This window comes from Aspergillus terreus, genomic scaffold (genome assembly GCF_000149615.1).
Source record: "Aspergillus terreus NIH2624 scaffold_12 genomic scaffold, whole genome shotgun sequence".
NCBI lineage: Eukaryota > Fungi > Ascomycota > Eurotiomycetes > Eurotiales > Aspergillaceae > Aspergillus > Aspergillus terreus.
The window spans coordinates 252,992-278,118 of NT_165935.1; the positions used below are offsets into that span (position 1 = coordinate 252,992).

The 25,127-nt window shown below is 53.3% G+C and overlaps 11 protein-coding genes across 11 annotated transcripts; 4 read left to right on the forward strand and 7 right to left on the reverse strand.

Moving 5' to 3' along the window:
* Positions 1-515: 515 nt before the first annotated feature.
* ATEG_08060 (Hsp70 family protein) lies at positions 516-2,810 on the reverse strand (the record flags this gene model as incomplete). The annotated part of the gene is made up of 8 exons (XM_001216681.1): positions 516-766; positions 872-1,019; positions 1,079-1,289; positions 1,348-1,469; positions 1,522-1,621; positions 1,693-1,936; positions 1,999-2,113; positions 2,271-2,810. 8 exons carry the CDS (start codon positions 2,808-2,810, stop codon positions 516-518), a joined length of 1,731 nt encoding a protein of 576 aa, XP_001216681.1.
* A 737-nt stretch (positions 2,811-3,547) lies between these two features.
* On the forward strand, positions 3,548-5,614 carry ATEG_08061 (uncharacterized protein; the record flags this gene model as incomplete). The annotated part of the gene is made up of 3 exons (XM_001216682.1): positions 3,548-4,940; positions 5,011-5,525; positions 5,576-5,614. 3 exons carry the CDS (start codon positions 3,548-3,550, stop codon positions 5,612-5,614), a joined length of 1,947 nt encoding a protein of 648 aa, XP_001216682.1.
* A 73-nt stretch (positions 5,615-5,687) lies between these two features.
* ATEG_08062 (uncharacterized protein) lies at positions 5,688-7,501 on the reverse strand (the record flags this gene model as incomplete). The annotated part of the gene is made up of 2 exons (XM_001216683.1): positions 5,688-7,070; positions 7,157-7,501. The coding sequence occupies 2 exons, from the start codon at positions 7,499-7,501 to the stop codon at positions 5,688-5,690; spliced, it is 1,728 nt and encodes a 575-aa protein (XP_001216683.1).
* Positions 7,502-8,506: 1,005 nt separating this feature from the next.
* ATEG_08063 (uncharacterized protein) lies at positions 8,507-9,723 on the reverse strand (the record flags this gene model as incomplete). Its single annotated transcript, XM_001216684.1, has 3 exons — positions 8,507-9,092; positions 9,161-9,503; positions 9,681-9,723. 3 exons carry the CDS (start codon positions 9,721-9,723, stop codon positions 8,507-8,509), a joined length of 972 nt encoding a protein of 323 aa, XP_001216684.1.
* A 306-nt stretch (positions 9,724-10,029) lies between these two features.
* ATEG_08064 (PQ-loop repeat-containing protein) lies at positions 10,030-11,018 on the reverse strand (the record flags this gene model as incomplete). The annotated part of the gene is made up of 4 exons (XM_001216685.1): positions 10,030-10,453; positions 10,522-10,737; positions 10,791-10,910; positions 10,975-11,018. The coding sequence occupies 4 exons, from the start codon at positions 11,016-11,018 to the stop codon at positions 10,030-10,032; spliced, it is 804 nt and encodes a 267-aa protein (XP_001216685.1).
* Positions 11,019-11,471: 453 nt separating this feature from the next.
* ATEG_08065 (glucan 1,3-alpha-glucosidase ROT2) lies at positions 11,472-14,477 on the reverse strand (the record flags this gene model as incomplete). Its single annotated transcript, XM_001216686.1, has 3 exons — positions 11,472-13,536; positions 13,589-14,327; positions 14,393-14,477. 3 exons carry the CDS (start codon positions 14,475-14,477, stop codon positions 11,472-11,474), a joined length of 2,889 nt encoding a protein of 962 aa, XP_001216686.1.
* Positions 14,478-14,933: 456 nt separating this feature from the next.
* On the forward strand, positions 14,934-15,663 carry ATEG_08066 (nucleoside diphosphate kinase; the record flags this gene model as incomplete). Its single annotated transcript, XM_001216687.1, has 5 exons — positions 14,934-14,953; positions 15,045-15,075; positions 15,143-15,356; positions 15,415-15,479; positions 15,532-15,663. 5 exons carry the CDS (start codon positions 14,934-14,936, stop codon positions 15,661-15,663), a joined length of 462 nt encoding a protein of 153 aa, XP_001216687.1.
* A 1,180-nt stretch (positions 15,664-16,843) lies between these two features.
* On the forward strand, positions 16,844-19,012 carry ATEG_08067 (methylenetetrahydrofolate reductase (NAD(P)H) MET12; the record flags this gene model as incomplete). The annotated part of the gene is made up of 2 exons (XM_001216688.1): positions 16,844-16,930; positions 17,009-19,012. 2 exons carry the CDS (start codon positions 16,844-16,846, stop codon positions 19,010-19,012), a joined length of 2,091 nt encoding a protein of 696 aa, XP_001216688.1.
* A 299-nt stretch (positions 19,013-19,311) lies between these two features.
* Positions 19,312-20,915, reverse strand: ATEG_08068 (tRNA-ribosyltransferase family protein; the record flags this gene model as incomplete). Its single annotated transcript, XM_001216689.1, has 3 exons — positions 19,312-19,489; positions 19,564-20,572; positions 20,702-20,915. 3 exons carry the CDS (start codon positions 20,913-20,915, stop codon positions 19,312-19,314), a joined length of 1,401 nt encoding a protein of 466 aa, XP_001216689.1.
* A 343-nt stretch (positions 20,916-21,258) lies between these two features.
* ATEG_08069 (bifunctional thymidylate/uridylate kinase) lies at positions 21,259-21,884 on the forward strand (the record flags this gene model as incomplete). The annotated part of the gene is made up of 2 exons (XM_001216690.1): positions 21,259-21,306; positions 21,405-21,884. The coding sequence occupies 2 exons, from the start codon at positions 21,259-21,261 to the stop codon at positions 21,882-21,884; spliced, it is 528 nt and encodes a 175-aa protein (XP_001216690.1).
* A 21-nt stretch (positions 21,885-21,905) lies between these two features.
* Positions 21,906-23,127, reverse strand: ATEG_08070 (structure-specific endonuclease subunit SLX1; the record flags this gene model as incomplete). The annotated part of the gene is made up of 2 exons (XM_001216691.1): positions 21,906-22,830; positions 22,880-23,127. 2 exons carry the CDS (start codon positions 23,125-23,127, stop codon positions 21,906-21,908), a joined length of 1,173 nt encoding a protein of 390 aa, XP_001216691.1.
* Between the last annotated feature and the right edge of the window lie 2,000 nt (positions 23,128-25,127).

Consider the following 25,127-nt stretch of genomic DNA (forward strand, 5'->3'; position numbering starts at 1 on the left):
GATGGCAGTCTTCACATAATATCAAAGGAAACAAAGCACTGTTCTCTGCGAGTGCAGAGATTGCTATGAGGGCCTATACCTCCCACCACACAAGCACAGGAACAGTGCGATGAAGCAGACCACAAGGTCACGGGCCATCAGAAGATCGTCCCAGTCCAAAGCCCTCCAGAACTATACCTGCTATCACTTCTTGGTCTAGCAAGCCTTCGACATTGACAACTCTTCAATGCATCTTCTGCCCGTTTCTGATGGTGTAGTCATTTCGGCACTGGTGGGTGCGTCTCTGGAAATCCTTGGTTCAACTACTGATACCTATTATTAAACAAAGTCTATGCATACCAGTCGAGTAAGCCATATTGCGCCATATATGATGCACGATAGCATCATTTCCTGCATCAGGGTTTTGGTAAAGTACAAGTGTGGTTTTTAGTTTGTCCGTTGCTGTGTACAAGATCCGTAAGGATATCTGCAATCCCATGAGGAGCCTTTGCCTGTGCCAAAATATCGTGGTTTCATTATGGAGCTGAAGCAGCATCTGGGTTTTCCAGAAATGCTGCTGCGATGGAAATCTGACCTCTTTCGTGGTCGCCCTCCGATCCATACGGATGGCGCGCTTCGAATGTCAGGTTGCGACCATCAACAATTATGACTAGATCGAATTCAATTAAATAGTAAGGTCTCCTTCCACGAACCTTGGTGCACTGGACCAAGCCTTTGTCTTTCAGGTAAGTCATGTCCACGTCGATTCGCCCCGCCTCTTCCTTTCCTGGAGCACTGGATGATTAGCTGAACCTTCTCAGAATGAAAGACGTGTATGGAACTAGACAGTGGATTCCTTGACGAGAAAATTTCCATATGGCCAATCGCCTACCTTCGTTTTCTTCATGGTCCTCTCTGTAGCTACTCCTATGGTTGCGATCTGAAACATAGAGGACCTGTGTGAACGTGAAGTTTTGCTTTTCTGTGAAGGTAAGATTCACAGGAAGCGTGTATTCCCATTTGGAGCTGAGAACATCACCCTAGTGGTGTCAGCTGGAAGGGTATGTGTGCTACTGAGATAGAGCATCGATTTACAGACCTTGTTCACAAACCAGAGGATGGTGTCTCTGATGCATGGTTGTCGATCATTCGGGTCAGGCTGACGCGACTTGATTTGTTCCACATGGGCCGGGTTGGCGTTATCGAACGGCTCGGTGATCTTCAGACCATAACTGGAAAATATAGTGCGGGCAGGGGCATCTTCCTTCTTTAGGGCACAGAGTACCGCACCAGACGCGACAGCTGTACCACTAGTAACAATCAGTACCGGCAACAGTTGCTACCTAGCTCACTTCTACAGGGACATACGGGAACTTCGGCACGCGAAGCTGTATAGCCCGGCCCGCCCTCTTTGAATACTCCCCGAGCTCATTGTTTAGATGTTGGGAGAGCGCATGGGACGCGGCAAACCCTCCTATAAGCACTACTTTCTGTATGCTAGGATTAGCACTGGCCTGCCAAGCGTAGGTAGGCCATATTCACCTTGACAAAGATATTGTTTGCTTCGGCTTGAAGAATTTGATCCAACATCAGTTGCGCGGTTCTTTTCAGGCACCCGTCGAACACTTCGGTCATGTCTTTCCTGGTAATAGTATTTCCTGGTCAGCATGATGTACGTCGGCCAACGATCTCTGTATACAATGGCATAAATACTTGGTAATATGCATTTTGTTGGCCTTAAATCCCTTTTCTTTGTTTTCCCTGAGGTTGTCAATCAGAACACGCACTGCGTATGTATTGCGGGCAGGATTGAAATTGCGTTTGATGTCATTCTCAAATTGTTCCATAATCATGTCGATTTTAGCATCGAGGTTCTGCAGGTAAGTTTCTTCACCGAGGCGGCGCTCTATGAACTTCCTGAAGTCCTCATTCAGGTAGCTGGATCCACAAAGGGCACCTATGTATGTTGTGGATGTATTAGTTCAAGGATGCAAATGGAGTTGCATGCAGAATCCCTACCACTTGGCGCTACTGCTTCTCTTTCGAGCCTCAGAGGCAAATTGCTTGCAACCTTGTATGTGATTGCATCGACTGTTCCACCACCAGCGTCAAGTAGTACAAAGGACTCCCCAGCCTGTGTTGCTCAGTAGTCAGCCACCAGTCAACAAGACGGACAAAACACGTCCTCGCGGGCATCTTCATCAGCCTACCAGTATGTCTTTCTCTTTATTATGAGCTAAGACGTATGCCGAAGCCGCCTCAGGCTCATGGACGATAAAAAGGTTACTCACGTCGTGGAACTTGTCGGTGATGAAACGGACGCGGTGCAGCGCAGCGGTCATGGCCTGCTGCATCGTGCGACAGGCCTTTCTGGTCCAAATTGCTGGAATGCACAAAGCAAACTCAACTGGCTCGCCTTCTTTGTACTCGTGTCGGTTCTCCATCTGCTCCTTCGTGTGCTGAAACACCCTCTCCAAGTAGTCGGCAATGATGTCGGTCTCCCGTTTGTTCCCTATGATCTTTTCATTCTGGAGCTGATCGATCTTTGGCGTTAACGTGTCTCGTATCTGCCTTGTCAGGTCTCCTTCGTCCAGCAGCAGTTTGAATCGACTTAGGTGCCGCGACGTCTGCTCTGGTGACTCAACCATCTCTAGGGCTTTCCGGACCTCGTATCCCCAGTAGTAGTCTCCAAGCGGCATGTCTATATCCATGAAGTCCGGCTCGCCATCGGTATGCTCCATGTTGCCATCCACCTGGCAGTCGACGCTACTCTCATTGCTCTCTCGCTTGGTGGATTGCTTGCGCGATGTGCCGTCTTCGTGGTAGGTCATGTTCAAATGCATTATTGGTTCCCGATACGGAGCGCCCGCTGGGTAGAAACACTCGGTTGGGACATCTGCGCGGTTGTCGTTATACATCGAAGGTGAATCAGGATAATCGCAAACGCTCCAGATGTCGAACGGCTGTACCTCGATATCCTTCCCGTCATCAGTCTGCTGCACGCAGGCCACCGAGACTGAGGAAAACGTCGTTCCAAAGTCAAGACCGACGACGAAACGTCTGCATTGCTGGGAATCGGTTTCCGCCGGGCCATCTGTCTCTGCGCGATGGAAACCGACGGGTTGGGGTATTGTGAGGTCTTCCATGTTCATTCACTGATCGTTCTGCCCGTGAAAATCTGACGCTCCTTTCTTTTTAAACCCCATCCTCGCAACGAGAGTAGCTAAAAATATCTCGCAGGCAACAACAAGGCTGTGACGCCGGACTGGCACCTAGCGACCCCTGGTGAGGCTGGGAAGCGCCGGGTGCAAAGACCGGCTTGGGGCAACAGGTTTGACCTCCCAAAGGGGAAATGGCTGAGATGCAAACCTCCTGCGCCGCACTCAATGCGGCACAAGCCCACGTCCATCCCCCCCTTTTCTTACCATCTCGTTCTCCCCAGCCGCGGACACCACATGTACAGACAAGATTTCTCCCATTCTGCCGTGCTGTGTCATCGGTGGGCCCGATATTTGTACCCCATCGTCCATCACCCGTTCATTCGAGAACAACCAACGCTGTTCTCACCATGGGCCGCAGAAAGACCAGATCGAGGCAAAAGAAGCAGCCGGTGTGGGAATTGGACGATGAACACCGTATGCTTGGTTGCCTGGACTGCCATATCGAGAGCGGCACGACCGATCGTGCTGAATTGGAAGAAACGATCCGTCAATATCTGGAGGATGTTAAGAAGAAGAAATTCAGCCTCGCACAAATCGATGCCAGACTCCAGCAGCTGCAAGACATTGCATCGTCGCGCCAGAAACGGCGACAGAGCATCTTCGCCAAGGGCAGCCAGGTGCTCAAAAACATCTCCCCATGGGACACCAAGACAATCAGGGAATACAAAGAAGGCGTGAGAGATCATGTCATCGCCACGATCATCCACTCGGAGGGTCGGAATCTTCGTGACACGCCTCAGCGCATGCAGAGGGAGCATTCCAAAGCATCGACTCCTGCCATGCCAACACCCAACAAGCGCAAATACGGCTCTACTGCCCAGCAACCAACCGAGAGGGGCGAGAGACATAGAAAGAGGTTAGGAAGATCTCGTGCGGCAGGATTACAGCCCGGAGCGCTCAAAGAGGAGCCAAGCTCGACTCGCAAGATTTCCCTCATCCCCAGTCATGACCAAACGGTACCTGATAGCGATGATGGTACCAGCAGCGATGATCAACGCCTGCTTTCCGGTGTTACTGTTGAGGTTGTGCAGGTGCCGAGTTGTCAAAGTGTAGCGGACGCAGGGGGGCTTGCAAAGACGACAATGGAGGAAGCGCCGGAGTTACTACAAAAGGATCACGAAGCTCTCCAACCGCGGCTTCAGGCCAAGTTGCACGAGGTCAGCATCATGCATGTTCGCACCGCCCAAGAGCTTCAAGCTGTTCGAGCCCAGTACGAAGAGGCGGCTGAAACTGTGATTTCCTTAAAAAGGGCGCTATCAGAGGCGGACCAACGCAGAGGAAACGAAGTTACGAAGGCACTTGCGTACCAAGAGAAACAGATTGCGTCGCTGGAGAACATAGTTAAGAAGATGCGGAATAGCGCGTTCTTTGCCGGTTTAACAATTCACACGCCTTTCGGCCCCAGTGAGGCCGACATTCGAAACAGTATGACAAAAATTCGCATCGGGAGCAGAAAGCTCATCACACCGTTACAAGATCGCACCCTTCTGCTTCTCACACTCAACAAGATTGACGAGTATCTTCTGTCTCTCTTACATCGGAGTTCGGGCTTGTGGCTGGATCATGGCGTTCGTCTTAAATCCTTTCTGACGGACCTGAACCAGCTGGGGATGGAGGTTGCCCTCTGCGCACTCACAACGGCAGCATTGTGTGAATGGGTTTTTGCCGATAATTTTGAATCAGATGCTACGGGGCCGTCCTTGCTGCTGGATATGTATCAACACCATATCTCTATGGCAGGTATGTCCCAGGGGCTTGCTTTCGACTCTCGTCGTAGAGTTACTAAACACCCGTTCTGACTGCGTAACAGATGGGAGACTTGCCCTACGAAACCTCGACCTGGCGGCTCGTTCTTCGTTCTTCCAGAGCGAGGACTACCGCCAGATACAAATCCCTTGCCGTGCAGAAGCATTGGCTCGCAGGTTCGTTGACGCAGTTGCGCCCTTGTTCACAGCTTCAGACACGCCGCCGTTGGGAACCCCTAGTCTCGATAGCGAAAACGGGCAGGAACTTCATGATGAGTTGGTAGACATATTCATAGCTGCACTGGGTTTGAAAGCCACCCTCGTGGCCAGTTCTGACCGATTTATTATCTTACTGCCCCGTCCAGGGTCAAAGTTTGACCCTGCTTGGATGCAGGCAGAGAGCAAGGAAGGGCTTCAAATGCCCAAAGTCACTCAGGAGCGTTCGCACGCCCGAGTTTGCACTCTTCCTGGTATATTGGCTTACAATGAGAGCGACGCTGAACCACGGGATTACCGCCTTCAGCTAAGCGACTCGCCGGAAAATAGATCCAATATGCACATTCTACACAAAGCTGTTGTTGTAATCTAATACCAGTTTTTGTTTTAGTGCTCGCAGCTATGTGTGTATAGCTGAGCCTTCCAGATTTGGCTACTTCGGAAGACTTATAACTACTCATTTATACTACACTCTAGCGTGTTTAAACACCATGTAGGAAAGCTTCTTTGAGGAATCTTATTCTCTTCATGCACCATCTGAGGGTCCATCTGCTAGCAAATTTTCAATCCATGATTCGATGGCCCGTCGATCATCGTCCTCTATCCTGTGTCCGCTATTCAGATAGAGTCCGCCATGTGCCAGGACTTGCGAAAGCTTATGTCCCATGGCCACATTGTTGTGAATGTTAGATCTGTCAAAGACTGTAAGGCAATATTTCGGGCATTGCGAGTACCATTCCCATGAAATCGGCCTCTTCAGAATCAACGCGCCGTCGCGCTGCGTTTGTGAGCCTAAATTCACGAGGCTTATGCTTCGCAAGCCCGGTACGGACATTGTGCCCTCGACCACCTTGTAGACACTCGAGTAAAACAATATGGAGACTAGGGGGATGTCTGGAGTGTTGCTGTCCAGGCCCTTCCACACCTCTGCTATGAACTTGGCCTCTCGCGGTGCTTCCACCCAGTCAAAGCCGAGTGGATTCTTCTCCAAGGATAAACAGAGGTTCTTTGCTGCTGCTGCAGTCGACTGCTGGCCGAATATGGCACTGAGTGGTCGCACAACATCCCCAGTCAGATTCGATATGTCGACCTGGGAGCCATCTATGACGGAATCGTACCCCCCGAGCGCAATGCTGCCCAGAGCATTGATAGCGCCTATCGAGGCTGAGATGCAGGATATATCTCTCATCAGTTGCCAATCCGTTGGCCTGAAGTAAGTGGAAAAGGAGATAATAGCGAAGATTGCGCCCCGTTCTCCTCGGCTTGATGGGTGGGATGATCCCGTCCACTGCTCTTCCATCTGAAATACGGTTTCTTCATTCAGTATGATGGGATTCTCAGCATTGAACAAAAGTAGAAGATTATAGGCGGTTTCGTCAGCGTTATCGTTTGGTCGAATTGAAGTCAGGATTGATATTATGTCTGCTTCACCCTCCGGCAGAATCAGATGGTGAAATGTGAAGAAGACTTCATCCGCATTCCGGATTACTGCGGCCTCACTATAATGTCGTGGTCCGTTGTCGGTATTGCTGTCTTCTGTGATGTCATTCTGTAAGAGGATGGAGTCTGTCATCTCTATGTCACTGGATGACTGTCGTGGTTGAGATATCACATCCAAAGGCAAAGTTCCATCTGTTGATGGGCATGAGCCGTGTGGTTGGCTGGCATATGTCGCACTTGTATCATCAACCAGGTGATCAATTTGATCATCATGCAACTGCTCGGCCTGCTGCAATGTACTCAGTGAATGACTATCCTCAGAAGCCACAGACTGTGCAGCTGCCAGGCACTGAAAGACGTCTTTGCGATATACCTCCACAGCCCAGTCGTATATGAAGTCGATGATCAGATAGAGCTGGAGAGCACAGTCATGCCGTAGGATTGTACCATGCCACAGCTCTGTGATTCTCTACGAGATAGTCAGTCGTTTCATTGACACCAATCTGGTCACGGAGTGCTTACAATTTCCGCACCCTGAGAAGAACAGCCATATACCTTCCAGATCTCTCCGCTAAATGCTATAAACCAAAGCAGCGGGTCTCGGTGCATTCTGGCATGTTCAGCAAGCGATTTTTGAATGTTGATAAGTGCTCGGATTGGGAATGCTGTCTGAGTCTCTACCGACTGGAACCCTGGACCAGCGACCTCGGACTTCGCTTCCAAGACGAGAAAAGGAAACGCGATTCCTCGGTCGTCGTCAAATTTATTGCACTGAAGATCTTGGTATTCACAAACCAGCTTGTCAATGCGATCACCATCGCTTCGCCGAAGGCCGATGACAGCATCTGGTTTTCTCGCTCCAATCTGCTCAGGGCGGCCGGAATGATCGAAAACCGGCATATCCAGCCGCTTCCGAAAGGGTTTGGATGTGTCGGATAATGCCTCGATACCCTAGTATGAGCTAGATTCATGTGGTGACTCTCACGGGTAAGGGGAAATCCTACTTCGCCTCGTAGTGTTTCGTTGGGATTGCAAACGCACATCGACCGGGTAGGACGGCCCAACATACCCCGGAACTCAGCAAGCCAGAGACGATTGCGGCACTTGGAGCTTGGTTTCAAGTTATGAGTTGAGAACTGTGTTGCTATGAGGGCATCGCCTTACCATTCGAGCTCATCATCAAAGTGGCGCAGTAGTAACTCCTCGGTGGACCGCCTCCACTCTCCCTCATGCAGAGACGCCTTGCGACAGTCATTAGCGGCGCGAATCAGAGCGTGCACCCGATTTAGGGTCCTAATCTGCCTTGTCTTTCCGGCCGGGGATGGAGGTGTCTGAGAGAAGTATTCTTCGTATTTCACAGTCTCGATCGTGCGAACGGTCTGGTAAATCGCGCTGTGCTGTGCGGGCCACTGTGATGGAAGCACCGGGCCATCAAACCTGATATTGTAGTCAGTCACTAACCGGCGCTCTTCAGCTGCGCTGAGCTTGGTGGTGGCTAGGCGCCTACGGGCAGGCATGGTGTGCGACGCCAGTTGTGGAGGATACCAAGAGTCTGGAGGGGATTCCCAACTCTTTTATAGCAAGGCTTGCTCGCACTAGCAGGGGCCCGGCGGTTAATCATTGGTAGTGGGCGCGCTAACAAGCAGTGATTGTCACCGCAACTCGCGATGAGGCTACAGTAATTATTACAGGGTGGGGGTGCCGGTACAGCATGAGGTCTATCATGACTGTGACGAGAGTATATAGCATGGCTCGTGCTGGACAACCGCTGTCATAGTCATAGATCCTCATCCAAGGTTGGTTCACTTTGCAAACATGACATATACCTACCTACCTAGGGTCTAATGGACTACTTTACTTTTCCAAGCCCACCCATAGCATATCTACATAATACCATCCTCAAGCTCACCGGTGAATGCCCACAGCCCTCTGCACCGCCTCATCATTCGTCATACCCTCATCAATCACACCCGCAACCTTGAGCACATCCACGACATCCTCGACCATCTTGCGGTCGACGCCGCGAACCCCATGCGAAAACCGCACATCCTTCAACCACTCCGTCGCATCCTCCTCGCCATACGTACAGCCCAACTCGCCCGTCCCCAGCAGGCGCACCGCCTGCGCCGTGTCGGCCTCAAAGTCCTTGACGCCCTGGTCCAGCACGCGGAGCAGCTGCGCCAGCTGCTCATCCTGCTGCGGGTCCGGGAAGACCGCCGTCGACGCGACGATCATCCACGACGGCCACGGCGTGTAGATCTCGCCGATCTTCTTGAGCGGCGGGCGCGGAGTCTCCGCCGTCGCGTGGAAGTACGGCTTGGTCGTGAAGTGCTCCCACATGAAGAACTCGGCCGTCGGCTCGCCGTTCTGCTGGTCGTGTCCGGTCACGCCGTTGCGCAGCGCGCCAAACGGGCCCAGCGGCACCGTCGCCAGCGAGTCCGGCTGCCAGCCTTGCTGCTGCGCCAGGACAAAGGACATGATGTGCGAGCCGCTGCGTTCGTCAGCACAGGGATTTCCATACTGGAGATGGCCAGTTGGTATGAGTGGCGGGCGGCTTACCTTCCCAGACGGCTCACGCCCACGCGCTGGTCCTTCAAGTCCGCGACGCTGCGGAGGTTGTCGCGCTCGCGCCCGGTGACTATGGCCCAGCGCAGCGGCGTGTCAACCCACTGGCCGACCATGCGGTACCCGCCCTCGGACGGGTCCTTCTGCGCCTGCTGCTTGCCGGCCAGGCCAGCGACCCAGCCCTCGGTCAGGCCGATTGCGACATCGATTTCCTTCTCGCGGAGCGAGGTGATCATATGTCCCGTTCCCGAGGGAAAGGGGATCAGCGAGACATTGAAGGGGAGAGAGCGGGAGGCCGCAGAGCGGAGGGCCAGATGGAGCGGCGTGAGGTAGTGCTCTGGCGATATATATTTAGTGAGGGGTCATGGGTATAAACATAAACATGTTTGGCATGACAGTGATGGGCCAGGGTCAGGCAGAGTGGAACGGGTCTTGGCAGTGAAGCCACATGGCGTCTCCAAAGGGTCTTGTTGAAGTGGTTGGATAGAGGGAAGCTTGTATAGGATGCACTTACCGGGTACGTAACCGATTCGGATGGTTGGCGTGACTGAAGCCATGATGCGATTCGGGGGCAGCAAGCGACTCGGTTATGCGATAGTGAGGTTCATTTTATTGAACTCTTTGCGGGGTTCTTTTCGGGAATTTAGTGGCCCAGGTGAGCTGACTAAGGAGGTGCATTCATCTGGTGGAGGTCACCGTCACTGTACCTGATCCGCCGCCAGTTTATGCCGCTATCCAAAGTACCAATACATGAATGCGTGAAGAGTATATATACATCCTCAGAATTATCTTGTTATGGCCATAGGAGCCATCTAGGCATTATCTATATCTATCTAGCACCACTCATCTATATACATCACTCATCAAGTCATGCGGATATCCTTCTCTGCCTGCCAGTTCCCGTTCTCCCGAGGACCGCCGGCAGCCCGGAAGGAGGATAGGGACGGCCGCGTATACATCCAGAACTGCGCCCCGAGGTAGAAATCACACACGCACTGGAACATACCACACAGACGGAACGCCCACGGAATCACCTCCTGGCTACCGAAGAAGTAACTCAGCTTCATAATGTCTCCCAGAATCCACGCCACCAGCACCGACACACGGAACCCCTTGCACGACCGGGACCGATGGTTGGAGACGATCTGCGGCAGCGGCAGCGTCGCTTCCACCGCCAGACCTGTGTACCCGAGCGTGTTGATATAGAGCTCCGACTTGGCGAGGAACGGGAGGAAGATCTGGATGAACGAGAGCCCCGCAATCATGTACGCCAAGAACATCCAGTACCTGTCGTTGATGTCGTTTGTCAGCCCATCTTTCATGTTATGTCCTGCATCTATGGATGGGAAACTTACGGCTTGGCGCTTTTCCACTGCCAGAAATCATAGGGTCTGGCGCCGGTCTTCTCACTATCCACGTTGCTGAACGGCACGTGCTCGACGCCGTTCTTTGCCCCCGCCAACGGGCGATTATCCAGCGCAACCTTCAGCAACACCATCTGCACCGCAATCATGATGATGGCCTGCGTCAGGAGCGACAGCGAGTAGTAATCACCGAACCAGTAGAAGACCCTGTGTCCGAAAGTCAACGATGTCCGATGCGCAGGGTTCCGGGTGCAGCTTACTTGAGGATTGAGGCGACAAGCATGATAAGTGGGATGTCGAGCGAGAAGCCAGCCGAGCTCCTGCTGCGGTGGATACTGAGGATCTGGTCGGTGTACGACGTCAATGGCGACGTGATTAGACTGTATTCCATACGATCAGCATTCTCCTCTCTCGCTGGCTATAGTACTCCTCCAGTCGACATACAACAGCGGCGCGCCATATTCAAGAGCGAGGGACACGAGATACATCGTGTATGCACGACTAGACCCTGGGCGATGCGTGAGTAGATGAGGTCAGGGTATAGTGTTTCGTGGCAGTCCGCTGGCGCGTCTCGGCGGAGGGGCGATTGCGGATGAGGGGAGCACGTCGTTCCAAACTACCGCAAGGTGATCGGGACAGGCAAATTCCACAAAAAGAATTGACAGAATGACGGAGGGCACAGACAAGACAGGCAGAGGAATTCTTCAGGCATGGCCGGAAGCGTCTCCTTATCGCGGGCTTTTTTTTTCGGCGATCGTCCCTGGCGCTTACTCAGCGGGTCCGCGTTTTAGTTAACTAATCTCCGTCATACTATCGAGTAAGTCCGAAGTATGGATGAGATCAACAACAGTGATTACACCTGGGTCTAGGCTTTCACGAGAGAAGTCTATTCTTATAGCTCCAGCATACGTCGTATATATCCGTCAACTATCAACTGTCGTCTAAAACTCAATCCTCCACGTCTTGCCAATGCTTGTGTTGGGTTTCTTCACCACAGCATACGAGGCCTTTCCGCTCGCCTGGCTGTAGTACTCCATGGAAGCGGTTGAAGCAGACTTGGCGCCTTCTTCGATCACCGTCACGCTCGTCTTTCCCTGCCACTCCTGTGGAGGGTCAATGACCACCACTCGCTCCACCCGAACATCCGCCATGGTCTTCAGGTACGCGGCCGTCTTCGGTCCGTGGGTACCAATGTCCTCTGATGAGAGGACAGAGTCACGGAAGTTGAATCGCCGGTGGATGTATGCTCCCCGCTCGTAGTCAAAGGTTTCGCCATCATCCACATATACGGTGCCTTCGGCCTGGCCGTTCTTATCCAGAACGATGACCAGAGTGTAGGGATCCCACTTCATAAGACCACTGCTCCGACGGGGACGGTCCTTGCGAGGGATGATGTGGCCACCCTGCATCAACAACGGCACCTTCTCAATGGGCGCAGGTACCGTATGTCTCTTGCCGGCGCCCTGATAGACAGTGTAGTCGAAGTAATCGTAGTACTTCTCATCATCCGCAAGGTAGATATCGACCGAATCAACTCCCTCAGCAACGACGGGCTTCGTGAGAAGACCAGTAGTTCCCAGGTAGAGCTGGTCGTCGATGGCGAACCCAGCTTCATCGGTCGGGTGCACGTACCACTGCGGCCTCACAATGGGCGTGCCATTGACGGACGCCTCATGGAAGGCTGTGTACCAAGCCGGGAGGAGCTGATATCTCAGGCGAATTGACTGAGCAATGATCGACCGATGGGGTTCAGAAATGAGATAAGGCTCTCGCCGACGGGTGTCGATGTGTGCGTGGGCGCGGAAGAATGGATACCAAATACCAGCCTGGTACCAGCGGGTAAGGAGATCCTTGCTCGGGTTGTGGAAGAAGCCACCGACATCGGCACCGGCGAACGGAAATCCAGAGATCCCATTGTTCAAGACCATGGGGATAGACATAGCCAGGTGCTCCCAGGTGGCTTGGTTGTCTCCTGTCCACATGGCAGACATCCGTTGCGCACCAGCGTAGTACGACCGGGTAAGGATGAAGGGCCGGCGAAGCTCACCCTTCTTGCGCTCCAGCATGGCCCCGTATGTGGCATTGACAAAGGTAATTCCATTAACGTTGTGGACGTCACGGTGTTCCCAGTTGCCCCAATGGAGGTTGTCCTTCGGCATCGTGGTCTCAGGACCATTGAACACTGACGGCTCATTCATATCATTCCAGATGAAGACGTTGGGGAGCGTGCCTTTGAACTTGTCGTATTTAAACAATCCAGCCCACCACTTCAGCGCCTCGGGGTTAAAGCAGTCAATCCAGCTCGACGAACCGGGCCAGCACCAACCTTCGTAGATTTCACCATCCTTGTTCTTGGTAGCAAGGTCCTTGCTCTTCAGCTCCTGGGAAATCGTGTATTTATCGGAATTTTTGATGTGGGGGTCGATGATGACCACGAGCTTCCGTTCGGAGTCATCAAGTTGCTGCTCCATGCCAATGGGGTTGGGGAACGTGAGAGGATCCCAGGTGAAGTACTTCCGGTCGTCGAGGTACTCAATGTCAAGCCAGATCACATCATACGGGATCTGGTATTTGTCGAAGTTGCGGTCCACATCCTTGACATCCTCGTCGGTGACATAGTTCCAGCGGCACTGGTGATACGCAATGGCGAAATGCTGAGGCAACTGGGTGTAACCAGTAAGCTCACCATAGGTCTTGCTGATGTCCTGCGGAGACGGTCCCAAGAAAACAAACAGGTCAATTCGTCCAGACTCGGACATCCAGTGGCTCTGAGTATCGGTCTTCGCACCGATGCCCAAGGCGAGTGGGTTGGATGAGCTAGACTTGACAATATCGACCCAGGTTTCAGCAGCATTGAGCCAGAAAACCCCGACGGTTGAGTCTTTACGGTGCGCCTGCATGAGCGGGATAGAGCCATACAGGGTCATGGGACTGTTGAGCTCGTACTCGAACACATCCGAATTGTACATACGGTACGGCTCGTCGTGGTTACCGGATCCACCTCTACTGTCTTATCAGCTCCCAGGTCATGCATACATGAAAATGCAGTGTCACTTACCGGGTCTCCCTCAAGGAAAGTGAGTCGGCATGCTCAGGGATACCGAAGACATGGCTATATCCAGGGAATGTGATATCCATCGCCACACTCTCGGGGCCACGGGGCTTGGAGTCGGTGTTTCCACCAAATGTTTCCTCCCACCAGGTGCTTTGGTCTTCCTGAGATGCATCGGTACCTTCCGGGGCGTCGACCTTTGCCCGCCAGTGCTCCAAATTGAGAAAGCCCTTGTTATTCAATTGCACATGGGTTTCGCCGTCCCTTTGGAATTCCATGGAAAAGGGTGCGTGGCGGATAATGGCTTGAAACTTGTTGTCCGGACCATAGGAGATCTTGGTGTATCCGGCTTCCGATTCCGAGCTCAACGTCGCAGTCTTACTTGCGTCCAGACCACCAACAAGAACCCATTTTTCGGCATCATAATAGCGCTCCTTGCGGGCGGGGCTGTTGTGGCGCAGCTCGATATCTCCTTTCAATCGCTTCTCCTCATCGACGATGACCCGAGCGGCACCAGATTCCAGGAAGGACACGACAAGCGGGAGTCGGACCTTCTCATTGTCGGAGACGGACTTGAGAATGGTTCCCTCCAGTTTTCCGTCCTTAAAATGGAGAGATGACGGTTCGAGCTCGTAAGGAGAGGTCCAAGAGGAGCCTTTTGCGGAGACGTCGTCGGCGAAAGCGCGGTTCCGCTTACAGAAGCCAGATTGCGAGCATTTCTTGAAGTTCTCGTGCTTCACCGCGACTAGAGCAGATTGATCGCGTTAATCATAAAATTCTGTCGTATCACATAGACCTAAGATAACGTACCACCGGGGATAATGAGGCATCCCAGTAGGATGACCAAGGACAGTAGTAGGGTCCAGCGGGGGGGCAATGACCGAAGCGCGGCCATGATGTGAGCTAAGGGACGCAATCAGAGACACTCAACCTCTGAAAGTACAAAGAATTGCGGCAATTGGTGTGTTGACCTGCATCTACCAGAGCTGAAGGCCAGACACACGAAGCTATCCGGAGAAGTGAGGGATGTGAAGGGAAAGGGAGAAGATGGTGGTGGAGCGGGAGTTCCAGCTGGCCAGACCAGTTAGTACTTGTTGTTATCCGAGGGGACGGGGAAAGCTCCCTCGGACGCTATACCCAGTGGGGGAAGCCGGGGATTCAGGCCGTCAGGCAGCCATACAAGACATCAGGCCACAAGGCCGCAAGGCTCTCAGGCATCCAAGCCCCACGGCTGCGGCGGCTCCCTAATATTTTTCACGCCAACTCAACTTCTTCCGTTTTTCTCTTCTTCTTGTTCATCCCACTCTCCCTTGCAGTATTCCAATTGCATCTCTAAACCCCCATCTTCAAGATGTCCAACACCGAGCAGACGTAAGTCACCCATGATCTACCTTACGTCTCTTCCCCATTGTTCTTCAATCCCATTCTTTGTCCATCCCCGCCATAGCTAACAATGCCTCAGCTTCATTGCCGTCAAGCCCGATGGTGTCCAGGTACGACTTGATGACTTTCATCAACATCAATTGGTCAATCGCAACAGCCACTAACGCCTCATGACAGCGCGGACTCATTGGCCCCATCATCACCCGCTTCCAGAACCGCGGCTACAAGCTCGCTGCCATGAAGCTCGTCTCCCCCGAGAAGTCCCTCCTTGAGCAGCACTACGCCGACCTGAGCTCCAAGCCCTTCTTCCCCGGCCTCATCTCCTACATGCTGAGCGGCCCCGTCTGCGCCATGGTCTGGGAGGGTAAGGACGTCGTCAAGACTGGTCGTGGTACGTTTTTGGAGCTGTCCCTGCGAGAAACCGTATGCACTAACTGTTGTGTTCCCAGCCATCCTCGGTGCCACCAACCCCCTTGCCTCTGCCCCCGGCACCATCCGTGGTGACTACGCCATCGTAAGGCTGTCCGACCCTGTGCTCCCCTGCATGTCACTAACAGTTTCCATAGGATGTCGGCCGCAACGTCTGCCACGGCTCCGACAGCGTCGAGTCTGCCCAGAAGGAGATTGCTCTCTGGTTCAAGAAGGAGGAGCTCCAGACCTACAAGCTCGCCCAGCACGCCTGGATCTACGAGAACTAGATATCTCGTCTCGATTTGAAGTAGCCGCCTGAAGGGGCGGTTAATCCAATCCAAATAAAAGATGCGATGAGAATCTAGATCCTCCACAAATCTGCTCCTATAGTACATTTCCAATCCAGGATAGGTGGCTCGCAACCACGCCAGTCACCCACCTACTTTCGTCCGAACACCCTTCGGACCCCTCTGCCAACGGGGCTCAGCACGACCCGGGCGAACCAAGGCGTGGCCCATACGCTCGCAGCAATTCGAATAGGAAGTAAAGCCTTGGTCACCGCGTAGGCCGTCGCAAACTCCAGCACCAGCCGAACGCCTTTTTTCTCTCTGTCTCCGTGGGGGTGCTCAGTCGTAGAACCGTCCGCCGTGACGGTAGCCATATCAATGTCTTCTTCAATCCAACCTTTCTTGCGCAACCATCGTCCAAATCGTCGTGTGCCTTCCTCGAAGGCTGTGCTGGAAGTCAGGTCCGGAAGCCAGTTTCCATAGTGGAATGCAGCGACGAGTCCGAATAGAGGTACGATGGCAGTCAGCTCGTGGAGGATGAGGAAGGACGTGATATGTGTTCCGGGGGCGCCAATCAATGGAGTTGTGTAAGAGCGGAGGAAGCGAGGAAGACGGTCATTCAGTCTGCGTAGACGGGATTGAGCGTCGTTCGGTGGTGACTGCGATGTTGCAAAGAAACGGCGACTGCTGGATTTGAGAGGAGATGTGAGGCGTAGGGAGAAGCGGAGGGTTGATCGGCGCAATGACATATTGTATATAAAATGACGGTTCAGTTCAGATATCCTGAATGATTCTCAGACTGTCTGAGGGAACCTGGTGTTGATCAGCAGTGATGCGACGATAATCCGTTGATGCGCCTCGTATTGCACCTGTTTGTGCTGTTTGCATTCTACCTGTCTCTATCAAATTCTTCAGAGACTTGACATTGTCTAGAGATCATAATGCAGACGACTGAAAGTCCTATTAGGGCATTGCGGTATTCAATGGTTTCGCATTGTCCAAAAGTACTCCCATGAATCGCTGTTGGAGAGTGACGGGTTACAAAGCAGCCACCAGCCAACTCCGCCCGACTTTCCCTCCCCGAAGAACTTCCCCCCCGGCAATCTCCTACAACGACTGCGTCTTCCACTCCCTCACTACCCTCCCTCTCCCCTTCTCCAGAGTCACCCCGGAGACAATCATGGAGAAGATCACAGACAAGATCGCGGCTCTGCCGCCGGACTCCAACTACTTCTCGCTGGAGTTTTTCCCGCCGAAGACTCAGATGGTGGGGTACCCCTCCTCGTCCTCCGCCCGCACTGGAGGTCTCTCGCGATGCACTACTGACAAACTATATGCATTATAGGGTTTTGCCAATCTCCAAGCCCGTCTGGAGCGTATGGCCCAGGCGTTGCGACCACTCTTTGTGACGGTGACCTGGGGCGCCGGAGGAAGCACCGCCGCAAGATCCCTCGAGCTGGCCGAGATCTGCCAGCGTCAACTGCAATTGACAACATGCTTGCATCTGACGTGCACGAACATGAGTCGCGGCTTGGTGGACAAGGCGTTGGAGGAAGCCAAGGTGTTGGGAATCCGAAATATCCTGGCCCTTCGTGGAGACCCGCCGCGCAGTGAGGAGTACAACATGCACGGCGAAGATGATAGCAACAAGGACTTTACGTTCGCCGTGGATCTGGTGCGGTACATTCGTCAACAGCACGGGGACTACTTCTGCATTGGTGTGGCCGCCTACCCGGAGGGCCATCCCGCCGATTCTTTCCAGGACGTCCAGGATCCCGAGAGAGACCTCCCGTATCTGGTCGAGAAGACCCAGGCTGGCGCCGACTTTATAATGACTCAACTGACTTACGACATTGATGCTTATACCAAGTTCGAGAACATGTTACGAAACCACGAATCGGGGGCGTTCAAGACCATCCCCATCATTCCTGGCTTGATGCCCATCCACAGCTACAAGATCTTGACGAGAGTCACCAAGCTCAGTCATGTCAAGATCCCACCCCAGATCCTTTCCAGGTTGGAGGAAGTGCGACACGATGATGATGCTGTGAAGCGCATCGGTGTCGACATCCTCAAAGACCTAGTTGACGGAATGCGCGACATCCCTTGTCCTGGACTGCGCGGGTTCCACTTCTACACTCTGAACCTCGAGAAAACAGTGTCCTTCATCCTTGAGCGGTGCGATCTCATCCCTCCCTACACGGAGGCGGGCGACGAAGATGCGCTCGTGGATGGCGGCAGCCTCTCAGCCCTCGACTCTTCGTCCTATGTCGCTCCCAATGGCATCCCCATCCGCACGCTGGCGAGAAGACGCTCGTCCATCAACTCCCTCCCGCACAATCGAGTCATTGTCGACAGAGAAGTGTCCAACGAATCTTCCAAGGACTCCGTCTCACACGAAGCCCCCGCGACCAGCGCTGGTGTGCCCGCCATGCCCCCAGACCGCACCACCACCCTCCAAATTTCCGAAGGTCTTGGAGCGCTCGGCCGTGAGGCTACCTGGGATGACTTCCCCAACGGACGTTGGGGTGATGCTCGCTCTCCCGCCTTCGGTGAAATCGACGGCTACGGCCCGTCCCTACACGTCACGCCGTCCGTCGCCCATCGCATCTGGGGCTATCCCGTCACGCGTGACGACATCAACACGCTATTCCGCCGCCACGTCTCGGGCGAGCTGCACATGGTCCCGTGGTCGGAGGGTGGCGCCGAAGAAGGAAGCGGCGGCTTGAACCCGGAGACCGAGACCATTCGACCGGAGCTACTACAGCTCATCGATGGCAAGGGATGGTGGACGCTGGCGTCGCAACCGGCCGTGAACGGCGTCCGCAGCGACGACCCAATTTTTGGCTGGGGTCCCCCGCGCGAAGGCTTCGTCTTCCAGAAGCCGTTCGTCGAGTTTTTCTGTCCCACCAAAGACTACCAAACGGCCCTTAAGCCGATGCTCCAAAAACACGGCCACGAGAAGCTTGCATGGTTCGCTACAAATGCCAACGGTGACTTCGAGTCGTCGCTGCCCGCCCAGACGTCCGACGCTGACCCCATCGAAATGAACCCCAACAATGTCAACGCTGTGACCTGGGGTGTCTTCCGCGGCAAGGAGATCGTCACCCCCACCATTATTGAAGAGGTCAGTTTCCGCGCCTGGGGCGACGAGGCCTACCGCATCTGGGACGAGTGGCGCCGTATCTACCCCCGCGGCTCGCCGACGGAGCGCTTCCTCGAGGAGACCAAGAACGACGTCTGGTTGGTGTGTGTGGTCGGCCAGGATTTTGGCGCCGGCACGGAGATGGGGTCCAAGGAAGAGGAGGATGAGAAGAAGTTCATGTGGAGGGAGCTGGTCAACTGCTAAATGGTGCCAATCGCATGTGCTCGTAGTTTGTATACCCGCGACGGGCCAAGTACTTCATGTCCAGGTCACGTCTGACCTCTTGTGGACAATCAAGCATATTTCTATCGTCTGTAGCTATTTCCTGGGGGTTGAATAACATAGAAAAGCAGCCGCATTATCGTTTTGAAAGGTGTTTATTGCATGGTATATATCGTTATATCTTCCCTGCTGTGCAACCCGCGATGATGTGAATAAGACCGTAACTCCGCAGCTCCGCAGCCAAATCCAATATGCATAAACTTTAGTATATGGAATCACCCCTATGCAGACTGCTTCTCAGCAAAACCCCGCTCTTCAAGACCATCCGCCCCCGTATCTGGCGTCGCCACGGCAGACGGCGACTCAGAGAACCGCGTCACCGCATCGTCCAGTCTGCCCCATGCGCGGGCACGTCGCGGTGCATGAGGACCCGTCGCGGGGAGATGGTGTCCCCGGAGTCTGCAACTCGTTAGTCCATGTCGCACACATACCAAGGCGGGTAAGGAGAAGGGAGACGGAGACAGAGCACTCACCTTGGGCCCTGGCCGGTCTTCTCCGGCAATTCGGAAGCATACGTGCGCTGGAAGGCCTGGACGTCGGCTTCGAAGGTGCCGCGCTGGATGCTCTCACGGATAGCGGCGAAGAACCGATCCATGACGTGGTAGTTGTGGAGCTGCAGTAGCGTCCAGGCCAGCATCTCCTTTGCGTGGAGCAGGTGGTTGATGTACGCGCGGTGGTGGCTGCGGCATGCATAGCAGCCGCAATCCTGTTGGAGCGGAGCGATATCCGTTTTATACTCTGAGGACCACAGATCGAAGGCCAGAGGCTGGTCTTTGGGGGTAGGCCCGTCGGAAGAGTGAGGGGGAGGGGGGAAGACAAAGTCCAGGGCAATGCCGGCGTCGGATACGGCGCCGAGGAACGGGATGGTGACGAGGTCGGCGCCCAGGGCGACCTGGCGTAGGATGTCATGCGGTGAGGCGGGTTCGTCGAACAGCACGCGCGGCAGCGTGCCCAGGGTCTCGGGGACGATGGACAGCGAAATGGTGTCGTACAGCGCGAGCCCGGAGACGTGGGGGCGGAGCTCGTCGCCCTCCAGTTCCTCTAGGTACAGCGACTGTTGGGTGTTCTCGAGGGGCAGCACGGGGGCGAAGTAGGCCGCGCTGGAGGGGGAGTCCGAAGAGGCGTATAGTTTGTCGGTGCCGTGCATGGTGTATGCGTGGGTGCGGTCGACCATTTTCCCCTGTCGCTTGCTGCCGGCGCGCTTGCCCAGGACCAGATCGGCCATTCCGACCACGATGTCGGGGCGGAGTTTCTGCACCGCTTCGATATATTGGTTCGCGTCGAGCTGGCGGAAGCCTACCGAGGTGAGGATGGAGATCGAGTTCGGCGTGTTGTCTGGAGCGCAGGGAATGGGAGGCACGCGACGGGGGCCCAGGATCAGGAGGAAGTCATCAGGGAAGCTGGTAAATTTGCGGAGGGCCGATTCGTGCGATGCGGTGGGGATGTTGTATATGGGTACGGTTCGTTTCTTTTCCTGTCTTTCTATGACTGATCTGAGCCCCGGTGGGCGTCAATGTCAGCGTCGCTGGCGGGGTATAGCCCGGGAGAAGAGGCTAATTGATCCATGCGTGGGCTAGTAGAACATACAATCTTCTAATCCGAAATATAGACTGCCAATAGCAGTCTGCTCGCGCATCACATCATGCGAGACATGCGACACAGCGCCTCGCGAGGTCAATGGGACGAAGTTCGGCGTAGAGATGGGTTTTCTGCCCGCAAAGGCCAGAGTGCCCAGGCGTGGTGTGAGGACGGAGGCCGTGCTGGGGGTCAGGAGCGTGAAATTGACCATTGCATGTGGAGTAGACGGCGAGGTCTCCGGGTCCATGGCGGGTGACGAGAGGTTGAGGTGTTGAATGTCTGGGGATTGATTGACAGCGTCGGGGAAGAGAAATAATGATCGCGGCGGTCCCACCATTTATCGCCGATCTGCGGTTGGTGCCTGAGGGTGCCTGGAAAACAGACTCCCGCGTTCCACTCCATCACTTCCTTTCTCTCGACAACATCGGTGTATTGTGAGCCATACAACGCAGATTCAGACTCAGTTCTTGGTAAATATTGCATCAGTTTATACGCAATGGCGACACAACTCTCCGGACAGCGCGGGGCCCTCATTGTGGTCGAAGGCCTCGATCGAGCGGGCAAATCAAGCCAATGCGAAGCCCTTCGCGATGTGCTACAGAAATCAGGTCATACGGTCAAATACATTCGGTTCCCAGGTAAACTTCCCAGATCTATCAATTTGATCAAGTATTGATCAGCGTCAGATCGGACAACTGCCATTGGGAAAATGATTGACAGCTACCTCCGTGGACAGTCGCAGATGGATGACCACTCCATCCACCTTCTCTTCTCCGCCAACCGGTGGGAGGTGGCTCAGAGTATCGAGCGAGATGTCGACAATGGAACCACTGTGATCGTGGACCGCTATTCTTACTCCGGGGCTGTGTATTCGGCCGCTAAGGGCAACCCCAGCTTGTCTTTGGGGTGGGCCTGGCAACCGGAAGTAGGACTTCCACGACCAGATCTGTGCCTTTTCCTCCAGATCACCCCTGAAGAAGCCGCAAAACGCGGTGGGTTTGGTGCTGAACGGTACGAAAACGAGACCATGCAGACCCGTGTGCGCGAACTCTTCAAGACGATCTTCGATCTTCAGCCAAGGGGGGATGTGACTGTCATCGATGCTGGGAGATCATTCCAGGACGTGGCACAGGACATGCGGAAGGCTGTAGAGGACCGCATCGCCTGCTTGGGTCGAATCGGTCCTTTGAGAAAACTCGGACCCATTGCAGTCTGAATGTCATAAATTGGGAATTCATCATAAGAATTCTAGGTCGTCCTCATCGCTATCCTCAATGACGATTTCTACCCTTTGTTGGTCTTTCGAACCTGTCTTTAGCCGTTCGTTGGTATCATCTTCTGATGCACAGTCTAGTTCCTCGGCCCAGTCTTCGTCTAGAACGTCTTGGTGAACGTTTTCATTTAGACGGTCGAACGCTTGTGCAGTCGATTCGAGGGGTTCGTTTGAGGCAGTGTTGGCGTCAATTTCGGCCGGTCTAGCCGCGGCAGCTTTCCGCTTATCACTCCTTGCCTTCTTCCTGAGTATCACCTGCACCTCCTTGCCTCCGCGGGTCCGGAAACTCAACTCCTGCATCATCAATGGCCACTGGACAAGCTTGCTGCACGCTGGGCAAGTCCCAGATCTGGGGACTAACTGGTTGGGGTCATTGGAAGATTTTAGAAACCTGGCAGAAAGACACAATAAATGACTGATACCGAAGCAGCTTGCCTGCGGGCACACAATCACCAGTTCTTTCTCCGGTTTGGCCTGTGCTTCACATACTTTGCAGTGTAGCTCATTCGGGTCGTCTAGTAGAAACACCGCCTTTTCTAGGTAATCTTGTATCTTGCTGTAGTCGGTCTGGATCCCGTCGATGCTGCCCACTCTAGGATGGTCGGTTTCTGGCTCGGGGCTATTGTGAGGACAGTTTCCATCGGGGATGGTTCGGATATGCTCTGGGATGGTGCCATTGGCCCGATCACACCAGACACGCCATAGCTGATACACGTCTGAAGCGAAGATGCGTATGTTGAGAGGCCAGCGTGAGAAGCATGGCGATTGTAGGAGCGAGTGTAGTTTTTCCAAATTGGCGGTTAATGATCGCCGAGGGCGTTGACGCCGCTTTGTGTTTCCGGGTTCGCCTTTGGACATGTGGCGTGAGTCTTCATGTTGCCATGCCCATCTACATCATATCAGAGACAAGCCATGTAAGAGATATTTGTGGTCCATACTCGAATTGTAGTGCAGCAGTGCGGCTCATGAATCCCTCCACCAGGAGGACCATCTCCCAAGGCCGATTTTTGGTTGCGGTCTTCTTCGCACCTCCTTTTGAGAGACCATTGTGTTGAGGAAGTCGTCGGGGAGGGTTAGGGGTGGACCCGACATATAGTCCTGCGCGTTTGTTGACAGTCGATCGTAGAAGATAGCAGCAGTAGTATGCTGGGATGGGTTTAGTCTGGTCTGAATCCACGTTGTCCATGGAGAAATATATATCACGACCAAGTGGGTAAAGTGCGGGAAGTAAAAGACGTGTCAGTTGTTTAGTTCTAGTATTTCATGAAAAAATCCAGCGTTTCTGCTTGAAAGTTCAATGATAGAGGGCTAGATGGCGGAGGAGTGCTGTGAGGTTTGTTGACGTTGAGATGTACATGAATCACCTTACCATTTTGGGAAGTCTCCCACGCAGGGTCACATGATCATCGATGTTCAACCTCGTCTTCCACAGTTAGAGTGCTTCACAGAGGCAAACGTAGATGCATAGAACCATTATAATACTGCCTACTCTACATAGATGAAAAGAATGGCTCACCCAGTGTATTGAGGGAGAGGACAGCATATTTTCCCTTTTGGGAAGAGAAGACCCTTGCGCACTAAGAAACCGGAGGGGACGCCAATCATCGGATCGTGACAAGCATGGGCCCCAGACTAGTTGGGGTTAGATTCAGCCTCCGCTGTTTAATGCCACGAAGGGAAACATGGCATGATCCACGATGAGAAGTGGCGTAAAACGATAGAAAGCTCATACTGTACATGGCATTGTTGTATGACGATGAGATATTCAGGTATGTACCTCGTAGGGATTGAATCTTCATATTCTATACCTCGTTGGTACCGGTTGTAAAAGGACTTAAAAAGATTCGAAGCCATTGCGATGATATGGGCAGATACTTTCTGCCTGCATCTGTCCCAATGCCTTCACGACATTGACTGGATAAAACATCTCGAATCAAGAATGCTCCCGGAAGACTGTGAGACGGATAGGTTGACCGAAAACATTCGATGGCAATGTTCACAGCAGGAAACACTCGGGTAATTACGCGGTAAGACCCATTCATGTGACTGCATGAAATTTACCTAGCGTGCCCTGGATTGATGGTGTGTTCTTCCCGAGACCAGTAAGAAAGACAAGCGAGGATGGGACGATTTTCCTGCTAATGTCCTCGATGACTTGGGATTCTGTGTGCTGGTCGGATCCGGCCCATGGTTGACGTGTCACATAGGACTGCGTATCTTACGTCGTCCATACACCGACAGGACTCTCTAGCTCTCCTGTCAGGTGCAGATCCCAGAAGATAGAACGAGGCTCCTCATTGAACATAGAAAATGCAAAATACGTTCCACGTTGTGTGGGTTGTGTCGGCTTCAGGAAGGGGAGAACTGGAGGCCGTGTGGTCCAAACTAGGTGAATATTAATGTTGAAGTGGATAACCGGGCCCCCCGTCCTCCGTCATCATCATTACTGTACCGCCCCGTTGGACCGATAGTGATGTCTCCTGATATCATGAACCAAGAGGACATACGGAGTACAATGGGATGAGTGATAATGGTGGATATGGTGTTAACCATACTTATCAGTGTTATTATTGGTTAATACTATCATGCCACTAGAATTAGTACCTCCATACTAGGTACCTGCCCAACTGTACAGAGTACTAACCTACAGTATGTAACTACTGTACTCCGTAGAAATCTCATGCAGATACCGACATTGGAGGTATCTTGGCAGTGGCCCAAGTTCGACCGGACCCATTTACATCACCGTTTGCGGTCATTTTCCCGTGGAATGGCACGTATTCGATACCGTAATACAGGGTCTGTCTCCTACTACCAGGTCGAGATCCATTCAGAGTCTTCAACGTGAGTCTGGATGGATTTCTTTTGTTCCGCTTCCACCCCTTCGGGACTCCTTTTTTTTCCTGGGTGGACTCCCCTTTATTCAGAGGATGAATCTCTTGTGCTATCGTTGGTTCCTGCCTAGGTAACGTGCTGGGTACTTACTTGAAGGTATACGCCTTACCTAAGACAATCCTACCTGCAACCTCTATGGGTGTACTGGTACATCTTCCATCAACATACCTACAATAATTAAGAACCGAGAGAAATCTCCAATCCACGGTGACTGACAGACACAATCTACGGGACATCTCCCTCAAGTTGAATAATAATCGAGGTAATAATCCCTTTCGTGTGCCACGCCTT